The following is a 12118-nucleotide window of genomic DNA, read 5'->3' as shown; positions in this document are numbered from 1 at the left end:
ATTAATATCGATATTAGTTTATTCAAAAATGTACATCATCAATGCCTAAGTTAATTTCGGCTTATATTAGTATTTTTTGTTGAATAAAATCTGCTCTTAATATTGAAACAATTTCAGAATACTCTTTTAGACTGTTAACAAAGCGTTTATATTTTTTGATAATGATAAGTATATACTTCGACACAGAAAAGCCAATGAGGCTAAGTGATTAGAGGTGTGCAATTATGAGCAAAATTCTTATCTTGAGACTTAAAATCGATTAAAAAATTATTATATATAGTATGTATAATATCTTTATAATTTCATATCTAAGTAATCTTCGTAAACTTTTTAGAGCAAACAAGACAGGTGTACAGTGAAACCCTAAAACCCTCCCTTACTCTCTTTCTCAAATGAGAAAGATATAATATTTTACTCGACTTTTTTGTTATATTATTCTAGTTTGAAAAAATTACACTCAAAAGAATACACGAATGCTTAGCTAAACAGACTCTGAGTAAAACGTAAAACCAGAAAAACGAGTATCAAAATATAGTTGAAAAATATTGTTCATTCACAAAACACGAAACAGTTTATAAAAATAATAAAAATATTTGTTGAAAATGGCAATTCATGAATTTAAATTAAAGCTTAGTGTTGAAAGTTATTTAAAACATGAAATTCATAACGTTGAGACATGATTTATTTTTACTTAATGAGTCTCATGAAATCAATTAAGATTTAAAGCTGCTCATTCTTACATTTGCAACTTGTGCTGGTAATTAAAATCAATTTACTGATATACTAAACAAAAGACGGCACAAAATATCCATATAGCGGCAACTACTCTGAGCTGCTATAAAATTTAAATATGACTTGACATTTTCTTAGATTTTGCCAATGAAAATGCAGGGTAGACGCCTAGTCAAGCTGACGTTAAACTATCGACCTCTAATTGAAGAGCATAAAAAGTTATCTTGCAAAACGATAGTCTTATCTTGCAAGTTTAATCAGTTAATGTAGTCACATATATTAGCTCAAGTGGATGTCTGCTACAGTTGCAGTTAAGGCTAACTCTTTGAATATAAAGTAAATGTATATCAAATATTAGAGGCAAACTTTTTATATGAAAAACCCATAAATAATCAAATCATTTCTTCAGCAAATCAGTAAATTAAAATTGATATTTATGTTGGACATGTGTGAGAATGTAAAATTGCATGAAATTGATTTTAAGGAGGTAATGGAACACTTATTTAATACTTAATTACGTGAATATCAAACGTGAAGAGATCTTATACAAATTTCTACTTTAAAGGAAATCGTGAAAAACTATGGCGCCATAGTGAAAAAGGCAAAGTGGCAAAACAAACAAATCGCCGTTAAAATATATCCCGAATTTCTGATCGATTATAAATGGTTCAAGAACAGATATGCTCAGCTATTGGAAATTGATCATGAGAATATTCTGAAATTCTATGGCACAACCGAGAAGCCAGGCCAAGTAATGGTCCTAATGGAGTACGCGGAAGGCAGATCGTTGTACACTCACATTCATTGGGCCGGAGTACCCAATTATACACCAAAGGAGGCACTCAATTGGATGCTGCAGTTTGCCAGGGTATCTATTGACGTTTTATATACTTTGAGAAAGTTCGATTCACATTTGCATTTTGTAGGGCGTTGGATTTCTACATGCCCTGAAGCCAAAGCCCATATATCATGGCAACTTGAAGCCACAGAATTTGTTCTTGACCAACAACCTGCGCTGCCTGAAGGTCGGCGAGTTGGCCAGTGGCGCTGAAGAGAGCTGCAATGACTATGCGCCACGGGAGACTAGACGCAAGAAGCAAGCCTATCTGAATGAAAATAATCTAACACGAATGCACACATACTTTTTGAATTCAATAGAATACTATTACACAGAACAGTACGATGTATACAGCTTTGGCGTGGTGCTCTGGGAGGTGCTATTTTATATGTCGGCACTGGGCCCAGATATGCTGGGCTTCAAGGAAATGAACTCGCTGATTGCCAGATGTCGAGATGAACACAAGAATAAGCGACCAACTATGGAAGATGTGATATTGAACATCAGCATAATTGCCAGGTATGTCAACTTAAAATTCTTATTAATATCTGTATTTCTATGCGCGCTTACGAAGTTGATGGAGTAGATTAGTTTTGTGAATTGGCAGCTTAATAAAAAAAGCAACTGTTCATGCTGCTCTGATAAAGTGTTGAAGATTACCTGATAAATTGCATTGTAGACATAGCGACATAGCAAGTAAAGAAAAAACTCTATATGAAGCAAACAAAAAAAGCTGATGAGAAAATTCTGGTATTTGTATTGATAGTTTGGCATTAGGATTCGGCGCTTGTCTGCTTAAAAGTGTTTATGTTATATATAATTAGGTGTTTAAAATTTACAGCTCTTGTAGTTCTTAAACTAAATCGATTATTATCGATATTAAGGAAATTTGATAAGTTGCCAAAGGAAAAAAAGTTCAAATAATAAAAAAAAATATAAAAATAATAAATAAAAATAATACAAAAATAAACTTGTATTGCGTATAAACTATATAATTATTTATAATTTTCATTTTTATTATTTTTAACTAACTAATTAATTTATTTATCTCTTTCAGGTTATATTACGACATGGATCTTGATTTAGGAACGACAGCGGCAAATGTCGCTGAGTTGCAATTAGGAGAGGTAAGCGAATGAATGCCCAATTTGTGAAAGAATTTACTATACATATTTATTGCAGGTAATGGGACGAGGATCCTTTGGTATTGTCTTGAGAGCAAATTTATTTGACATTGAATTGGCGGTGAAGAAAATTTTAAAGAGCGAACTGAACGGCAATTGGATTGAGAGAGAAGTGCGACAACTATTCCGGGCTAACCATGAGAATATTATCAAATTCTTTGGCTCCACGCAAGATGCTGATGGCAATACGTTGATTCTCATGGAATATGCCGACTGTGGCTCACTCCACAACTATTTGTACGGCAATGGACATAAGAAGCATAAATATACTCACAGAACTGTACTCAATTGGATGCAACAGTTGGCCAAGGTAGAGAGAGATCAAGCGGTTATCGAATTTAATATTTAGCAATGTCTTTTTTAGGGTGTTGCTTACCTGCATGACATGACGCCAAAGCCTGTAATCCATCGCGATCTTAAGCCACACAATTTGTTGCTCGTGAACGAATTTCGCACCTTGAAGATAGCCGACTTCGGAACAGTGCGGGATCAGGCCACTCTGATGACAGATCTAATAGGCACGCCCGAATATATGGCGCCAGAGGTTTGTTCCAGCTCAAAATTGCTGTAAATATATTGAAACTGATAACTGCATTCGAAGGTTGCGTTGGGCCAGTGGTATACAGACAAAAGCGACGTCTATAGCTTTGGCATCGTGCTCTGGGAGGTCTTGGCTAGAAAGAAACCTTTCTACCACTTGAAACAGAAGTGTTCACTGGCAATTATTAACTTGGTCACTAGGGGTAAGTGTTAGTGAGCAGATTGAACGAGAAATATGTTAAATATACATGTTATAAATATGCAGGTGAACGTCCTCCACTGACAGATATTCATGGCATCAAATATTGTGAGCACTTTAAGTCGTTGATTGAAAGTTGCTGGACCAACGACCAAACGGAACGATTAACTATGAAAGACATAATTGGTTTGCTCAATCAGTGATTGGTATAAGGTTTAATTTTAGATTTATTAAATTCATATATATATAGAATACATGTAATTGTATCAACGATGATGATGACGCAGCGTCTCAGTTGTCGCCTGCTGCTGCTGCCTCATGCGGCATAGCTCGTTGGCGCTGTAGTTTAGCTTGCGCAGCGCATTCTCTGAGAACTTTTCAAACTTGGCTGTGAGCTGAGTCAACTGATCCTTGAGCACTTGCAGCTCCACTCGCCAGTCGTCGGCCTGTTGAGCCTTTAGTTCGTGCTCCTTGCGTAGCTGCTGGGGCACATTTGTGGCTGAGCGCGGACGCAGCAGTTCGTTCATCTGGAAATATTGCGTCTGTGCTGCATACGGAGACTCCAGCTGCTGTCGCTGTGGAGAGGCCTTTGACTCTCCACAATTGACATTCTGCTGTCGCTGGCGCAGACTGTGACTGAACATGTGATAGTTCTTCTCGAACTGTCGCCGGCGCGTGCTCATGTTGCGATCACGCCGCTCTGCCACCAGCTTGTATACGTTTAGCTTGATGTCCTCCGGCAGCTGGGAGCGGTCGCGCGGATCGTTGGGACGCACCGTAAACTGCAGTCGATCGCGCGATGTGCGCAGCAGAGCTTTGCGCCTGCAGTACTCCACGAGTGGTGCATTGCGTAGTAGCCTGGAGAAGAACAAGCTCTCCAGGCGCGATATCAACTCCGCCTGACGCACCAATCGATCCAGCGTGGCCGACACTTGTAGACCCTGTATGTCGCTAACGGCCAGGCCCAGCATCAGGTTGGTCAGTATCACTGTTACCAACAGCACAAAGGCCAGGAAAATGATGTGAGAAGTGACTGGAAATTTGACCGCATAATCGCCATAAAAGATATCCTCAAACTCCAGCTCCCCGGACATCATGGTGAACGACTTCAGGAACGACCATGTTATGTTCTCAAATGCCGGATAGTCGTTGAAAAGCACAGCGAAACTCAAGCCAAACGCAATCAGCAAACAGATGTAGGCCATCAAGAATTTGCCAAAATTAACAGCGACTGATGGACAGAAAATAGATTTATAGCACGGGTTATAGAAGAAGCTCATCACTTCTGCTGCCTACCCTTGGTAAACATTTGCACATAGACGCCAAATATGGGAAATCTACCGACCAGCATCATCAACTCCAGCCAGACCAATAGAATGACCACAGCAGCCACATGATGCTGCCACATGGGCACCGCCAATAGATCGCCAGTCCACAAAATTTCCGGTGTCTGCAAATAGAGATTTCTGAAATTGTATTTCGATCTAGCAAATGTGATTAAGGCATTTGTGATCTAACTCGAAATATTTAAAGGTATATAGGGGTAAGTATTAGGTATTACTAGCTGCTAGGTAAGTACCTAACTACTCTCTTTAAAAGTATTTCAGTATCAGAATCACTATCCTATAGTGGAAGCTTAAACATAATTTTCCTTTTTTTCATTAACTTTATCAATCTAACCATATTATATTTGATCTATCTTAAATTCTTTTAAAACAAGTTTAGTTTAAAAATGTTTTTGAAACCAACAAAGTCTGCCAGAGAAGTCTTTCATTTGGTTCCAACATTTCTTAGATTTTTTGATGACTTTTTAATATTTTAGGCAATTAATATATAATCAATATATTATTATTATAATCAATATATTATTTATATATTAAATTTTTATTAGAACAAGGGCAAATGAAAAAAAGATTTCAAGAATTATTTTTCAATTTATATAATCTATATTTTTAATATATTTTTATGAAAGCAAAGTCAGGTTTCGGAACGAGATCTATAATATTTTGCTATAAATCATAGTTTTGGTCTAGCCCCAAAAATATTGCCATTTTAAATTGCTCATAAACTGTTCCAAGTTTTTCGCTGAGTGTATTTGTACAAAAGGAATCTATCAATCAACAAGTTTGATTTATTAATATGTAAGCTTCATGATGAAGAAAAACAACAAACAAAAATTGTAGTGTTAGTTTCATAGGGAGTACACACACACACACACACACACAACATACCACACATAAGAGTACGCCAAAGACAATGGTCCATTGTAGCCAGTTTTCCCAGTACTTGGCATAGCCATGTAGGCCGTGCGCCATCTGAAAGACCTCCTTGCCGAGCAGCATGACATTCAGGACAATCACAAAGTAGCCAATGGTGGATACATAGCCAGGTGCCTGGCACGTCTCGCCCTCCTTGCAGCTGCGCACATAGACGCCGATCACGTAGAGGGTGAAGAGCATCACGAAACAGGTGTGATAGGCGAGGCTCATCAGAAAGAATTTTCGTATGCGACGCCACTTGAGGAAGAGAAATGTCTCGCACAGCGGATGCATAAGTATGCGCTTCTGTCCCACTTCGATGAGGCTCAACATCAGCTCGGCCTCGCCCTTCTCGGTCGATGAGCTGGGCACCAGCAGGTGAAAGTCCAACTTAATTTGGCAGTCGACGTCGCCTATCTCATGATCATTCGCCTTGATCGAGTTGTCCAGCTTGTGCATCAGCTTTGGTATAATCTCCGGGCAACGGCGCACAATGAACGTCAGCGCCGATGTATGTCCGCCCGTGCGTGCCGTTAGATCTGCGCCATGCTCTGCAATTATATTGTTAATTAGTCGACTTGAATGCTCTAAGCACACACACTCGCCTATGAAGATGTAGACACAGCTGCTAAATTCGTTCAGTGCGGCCAAGTGGAGCGGCGTATAGCCATAGTCGTCCGCCTTGTTGACATCGGCGCCGGCCTTAAGCAGCGCATTGCAGCAGTCCAGGCAACGCGACTGCTTGACTATGGCCGCATGCAGAGCTGTGCGTCCGTCCCGGTAAACGGCATTCACATTTGCGCCATATTTCAGCAGAATCTCGACGCTGCTTATCGACTGGGAGAGGCAGGCCAGATGCAGCGGCGTCTGTTGGCTGGCATTGCGACAGTTGACATCGGCCCGATGCTCCAGTAGCAGACGCACACATTCCGCATAGTCGTTCTCGGCCGCTGCAAAATGTCAGTCAGGCAAAATCTTCAAAGCGAATCTAAAGCGCAGCCGGAGCTCACCCAAATGTAATGCCGTCACTTTGCCTTCACCGAATTGGGAGCGCACATCGGCATTGTGATTCAGCAGCAGCTGCACGCACTTGGTAAACCCGGAGGCGCAGGCCGTATGCAGCGGCGTCTCTGTGTACACCTGCGGCGTATTCGGATCGGCGCCATATTTCAATAGGATCTCCACACAATCGACTGCATTGCCGTCAATGGCATAGTGCAAGGCCGAGCGCCTGTTGATGCCAATATTGATATTCGCCTTGCGCCTGAGCAATAGCAGCAGACACTCAACGCTTTTCGAACTGAAATTTATGGTAGAGTGAGATTTTGATCAATTTAGGCAAAGAAGTTATATATTTTCTTGTATAACTTAGAAACTTCAAAAGAGATAGAGTTGGATTTAATTTGAAATTCATTGCAATTTTAATGAAACACTGAGATATTGTATTGAGATAAGAGTTCTTTGCATACTTCATATGTACAATTTACACTGATGATAAAATCTACTGCCTGTATAATTCCCTCACATGTTGCCAGTCAGTTTTGTTTTTTATTATTCTCTACTTTAAAATCTAAAATCTTGAAGTCTAGTCTAATTCTGTTAGACTTAATCTTCTTTCAAAAATGGAACTGCTTGCTATTTAAACTACCTAGCAAATATTTACAAGGTGGCTGTAACTTACAAGGCCTTCGACTTCCTAGACATGCAACTTATAAGTCTAACGTCATTTGCTCAAGTTGAGTTGAGTTATTTAGATTGATTTTAAGGTGACAGATTTATATATATAGATATAAAAAATGTAAGTGCCTTGCAATATTTACAATTTACTTGAGGTATTTTGTAACTTAAGTTACTCAAACTTTTGAGTATTTTTCAAAGATTCCCCAGCAATCTAAATGTGCCTGGTAAGCCAGCTGGCTGTCTTCATTAGAGTTCATCATACAAGCTTTGCTAATTCTTGAAGTGTCTAAAATATCTTTCAATTGTTTCCAATCATTTTCGTAATCGATTCACCTGGCAGCGCAGTGCAGCGGTGTCACCTCCTTTTTGTTCTCCCAGCGGTTCGGATCGGAGCCGCGATCGAGCAATACTTTGGCTATGGGCGCATTGGCACGACAGCAGGCAAAGTGCAGCGGAGTGCGTCCATGGCTGTCGGAGGTATTTGGATCGGCATCGTAATGGCTGAGCAGATATATAATGTTCTCGACGGAGCCATAGAGAGAGCAGCAAATGAGCGCCAGGTTGCAGTCGCTTGGCTCGATCATTAGCTCTGCAAAGCAAAAATAATTAAATTAGTTGCCAAGCCATTGGCAGTGGCTGCGCACCTAGAAAGCAGGCTGATTTGACCATGTCCAAGATTTGCCGGCCATTTGGTACCGTGCACAGCGTCTCCTCGATCTCCTGCGCCTGCCACAGCACCTGGCTCTGCTGCTGGCGTGTGAAAATCTCATGGGCCTCGTTGCTGAAGACGGCATCGCTGTTGGCCTCGCTGGAAATGCTGCGCTTATCAAACAGCATCTGCATCTCGGCCGTCTCGCTCTCCGATTGCCATTTCAGGTCGTTTTCCTGCCAATACAAATAAACCAAACGGTGCATACAGAGCGCGAGTGGGCGGCCGCGGGGCTACTTACGATGATGGAGAAGCGCACACTCTCCATGCTGTTGATGTGTTTACACTTTTGTGGCCTACAAAATAAACTAATTGGTTGACCGTAAGCAATCTGGCCACAGCGTTAACATCATCTGTTCGACAACTCATTTAGCTCATGCCTCATTCAATTCTCCAATTAATCTTTTGATCTGCTTGTCGTCAGCGGCACAACAGATCAGCAGCTTCTTTGCGCCGGCCAAGTGGCGTGCCTCGTCTCTCTCTCTCTCTGCCTCTTGCTCTCTCTTTGTCTTTGTTTATTTGGAAATCTCCAAAATATTGAATTGTTTTTCCAACCGACACACGCAGTACGTGCAAATTGTTACACCTCCGCCTCTGCCCCGATCTCTCGATCCCGTTGCTTTGCACTTGCCGCTGAGTTTTTCCAGCCTGTGTACCGTTATTCGCGTTCCGTGCTCGACGAGGTGCTAATGTGTACTGGCTGTGAGATCGAAATGCTAAAGCGAAATTTGCCTCAATATATATATATCTACATAATTATTTGGTGTTGTATACCCTGTAATCGATTCCAGAAATGGGTATAATGAGGTTCTACAGCAATTGCATGTATAGATTAATTATTTGTACCAGATGCTGACTATATTCATATATTAGACAGGGATTGTAGCATAGATCGGCAATTGGATGACTAGGTAAAGTTATCTAAAATGAAATGAACTTGTAGAAGACTTCAATATCCAGCTTAATATTAAAGTAATTTAGGTGCTTATGGATTGTTATGAGTGTTTATTTTACATTCTTTCGACTTGTTTAAGACATATAAAAGAGGAACTAAGGTTATTACCTTACCTAGGTTCGACGAAGAGAAGGGCTTTTCGCTTGCTTTTCTTCTATCATCTGCAACTTAATTGTTCTTTTTTCTATCAGTTAATTTCAGTGTATTGCCTAATGCTATGTGCATCAATGTATTTTATATATAAATATAAACAGTATAAATATTTGCCAATAAGCGTAATCTAATCTTTATTTTCCATTGCTTCCCATTAGTCATGATATGCTCCATTTAACAAGAAGGCATCCCCCAGCAATTGTTTTCCCACAATCAGCTCTTAATTCGAATTGCGATCGTTTGTAGCTTTTGCTCGCTCTTCAAAGAGACAAGCTGCAATTGCTCTTTGTTTGCAGTATAAAGCTTCTAAAAGCTTCAAAGAAGCAACTGCCAAAGACTCGCACAGTGGATGGAGAGAGGCAGAGCCAGTGCTTAGTGGGAACAATGGAATAAAATTGATCGAAAACATTTTATATTTGGTCATGTGAAATTTTAATTGTAATTTTCAACAACATAACAATTTCCTATACACGCCCCAAAGCTAAAAACTTGATTAGCATGCGAAATGGCTAAAGTGATTGACGGCGACCTTGACTTTGATCTGAGTCTATTATTCACATTTAAGGGTCTTGCGGAAACAACAACGGAAACCGTGTACAAGATTAATAAATTAGCGGACCAACAATTCTCGTTGAGATGCGAATAGGTCGCACAAGTTTGAGCAGTCTAAACTTTGCCGGGCAGCACTCAATTTGGTAAATTAGTTGCTTAAGCCGCAAAATAGATGAAAAGTTATTCGCTTACAGGGAGGGGTGGGGGAAGCAGAAGGTGGGGAGGGTGGTAAAACGTGCACACCTTTTGGCCATTGCCGATGCGTAAACAACATGAATGCAAAGTGACAGCAGCTATGACGACGATAGCATTTGACCTGGGAGGGTTAAAGGTAAGAACGCCCAGTCGACTGACGCAAGCTTGGACTGTCAATAGTTTGGCTGGGGTTGGATAGGGTTGGGAGCACGCCGACGACACCAATTGCCTGGGGCAGCCAACCGTAATGAATGCACACACGCAGCGCCTGCCAAAATTAATGCTCACCGAGACCCGAAGCCAGCGGCATTCCCAACCTGTTGCCAATTGAGACCTAGCTGCACAGGCGCTTGTCCAAACCAATTAGTGAGCAAAATCGGATGCCCACAGCTGATTAAAACCACTTCAAAGCATGGTTACTAATATCATATACTCTAACTGTATACGAAATAACTAATATATAAATGAATATAAAGATAGAGTATAAATATATTTTATCTTATTTATATATATATCAAAACGATGTTTTAGAATTTTTAGAAATTGCAGATCTTTTATGAATTTCTTTAAATTAAAAAAAAGATTAATTTTGTAATTAAATTTAATTTAATTAGTTCAAAATTTTATTAAAATGTACTATATTTCTCTATTGAAATTATTAACATTTAAAAGTGCTGAAAATAAATATTTTTAAGATACTCCAATAAACAAATATAGGATAGATCTGTGATTTCTAGAAATAATATTTAACTTTAAAAAAATATATATTTTTATATATTTCCTCATTTTGTTTTATATATTTATTATTTCTTATTTTTATTTACTTTAAGTTATACTTTCGTTTCAGCTTGGGCTAGGATTGCTTAGCTTGTTGATGCTTTAAGTTATCTATTATACATAATTAAGGTCAGTCTTGTTTCGCTCTGACATTAAGATACAAATATGTACATATACTTAAGTATTAAACACACACATATCCTATGCGGTAGCCCAAGTGTCCAATGGTTCGCTTAGCGCAAAAGAAATAAAACAATGTTTAACACTATGGATGACACGTCGCAACATGAATACCCTATAAGTCAGCTGAATGCCAAAGAAGAGTATTTATTGAAAATATAGCATTTTTTGATATGGTGATTTGATTTGATATGATTGTTTAGGCAGGTATTTTATCAATTAATTTGGGGAATTAGAGTTGTCATATAAAAAACCGATATTTTCTATAGATTTTTATGCTATAGTAGTCTGGTCTTTAAATTTTCATGAAAGGAGTTTGGTAAAGTTTTATAAAAGAGTTGCATTTTCCACAATTAGAATAATTCAATTATTATTTATACTTAATTAAACTTTGAATTTGTATTCAAATATATTAACATATAAATATAATATATAATATATAATATGTAAAGCACTTTAATTTTGTCGACGACTAAATTGCTAGCCAAGTTAATAGTTTTGGTCGATATTTAGAAACAAGCTCTTCGTACTTAACCATAAGTTCTATACTTTATAGGCTGTATCCACCTATGCCTAACACACTGAGTAACAAAAATATCCTCAATAAGTGTATCATAAAAACAGGCCACCTGCCGATGTCAACAGGTTGCCCTTCTATACATTCTGTGTGTGTTGCTATTTACATTGTACGTGCGCGTGCGTCTGCCTCTGCCTCAGCCGCTGCCGTTGCCTCTGCCTCGTCCTGTGCACGTGTATGTAATTTGTACTAGAGTCTGTGTTTGGACTAACATTAGTCATGTACGTTTCATCGCTGGCATAGACAATGTTTGCATTTTTGCCAAAATATAATATAAAACACGTGTGGCCCCAACTTTGAACTGAAGGTCGGCCGGCAAAAATCAACTCCCGCAACGGTCAAACTGACTGCGAGAAACAATAAATAAAATACATTTGTTTTTATTAAAATTATTTTTTTTTATATTTTTATATTTTTACTTAAATTTTATTTTTACATTTAATAATTAGCATTACACGCTGTCAAATGTACGTGTAACAGGTGCTGTTAAGTTTACCACACACTTAACATGGCTCTGTTAACAGCTCAGGGTACGCTTAGCATGCTGTTAACCAATTAAAGATGCGCTGCGTTTAGCGGGTTTAACGCT

At 39.0% G+C, this 12118-nt stretch overlaps 2 protein-coding genes across 2 annotated transcripts; one reads left to right on the top strand and one right to left on the bottom strand.

The window, feature by feature from the left end:
- Positions 1-1133: 1133 nt before the first annotated feature.
- LOC111601887 (mitogen-activated protein kinase kinase kinase 7-like) lies at positions 1134-3763 on the top strand. The gene is made up of 8 exons (XM_023318733.2): positions 1134-1219; positions 1298-1600; positions 1659-2089; positions 2628-2697; positions 2753-3064; positions 3119-3298; positions 3356-3497; positions 3560-3763. The coding sequence occupies exons 1-8, from the start codon at positions 1169-1171 to the stop codon at positions 3694-3696; spliced, it is 1626 nt and encodes a 541-aa protein (XP_023174501.2). The 5' UTR covers positions 1134-1168; the 3' UTR covers positions 3697-3763.
- On the bottom strand, positions 3760-8821 carry LOC111602163 (transient receptor potential channel pyrexia). The gene is made up of 8 exons (XM_023319124.2): positions 8382-8821; positions 8076-8316; positions 7765-8020; positions 6762-7051; positions 6357-6701; positions 5725-6302; positions 4790-4943; positions 3760-4724 (listed from the first exon to the last, which is right to left on the bottom strand). Exons 1-8 carry the CDS (start codon positions 8406-8408, stop codon positions 3760-3762), a joined length of 2856 nt encoding a protein of 951 aa, XP_023174892.2. The 5' UTR covers positions 8409-8821.
- Between the last annotated feature and the right edge of the window lie 3297 nt (positions 8822-12118).

The sequence above is a fragment of the Drosophila hydei genome, unplaced genomic scaffold, assembly GCF_003285905.1.
Source record: "Drosophila hydei strain 15085-1641.00,03,60 unplaced genomic scaffold, DhydRS2 tig00008114-arrow-pilon, whole genome shotgun sequence".
Taxonomy (NCBI): Eukaryota; Metazoa; Arthropoda; class Insecta; order Diptera; family Drosophilidae; genus Drosophila; species Drosophila hydei.
Note: the sequence above shows the minus strand (reverse complement) of the source record. Positions and strands in the feature narration are given on the sequence as shown.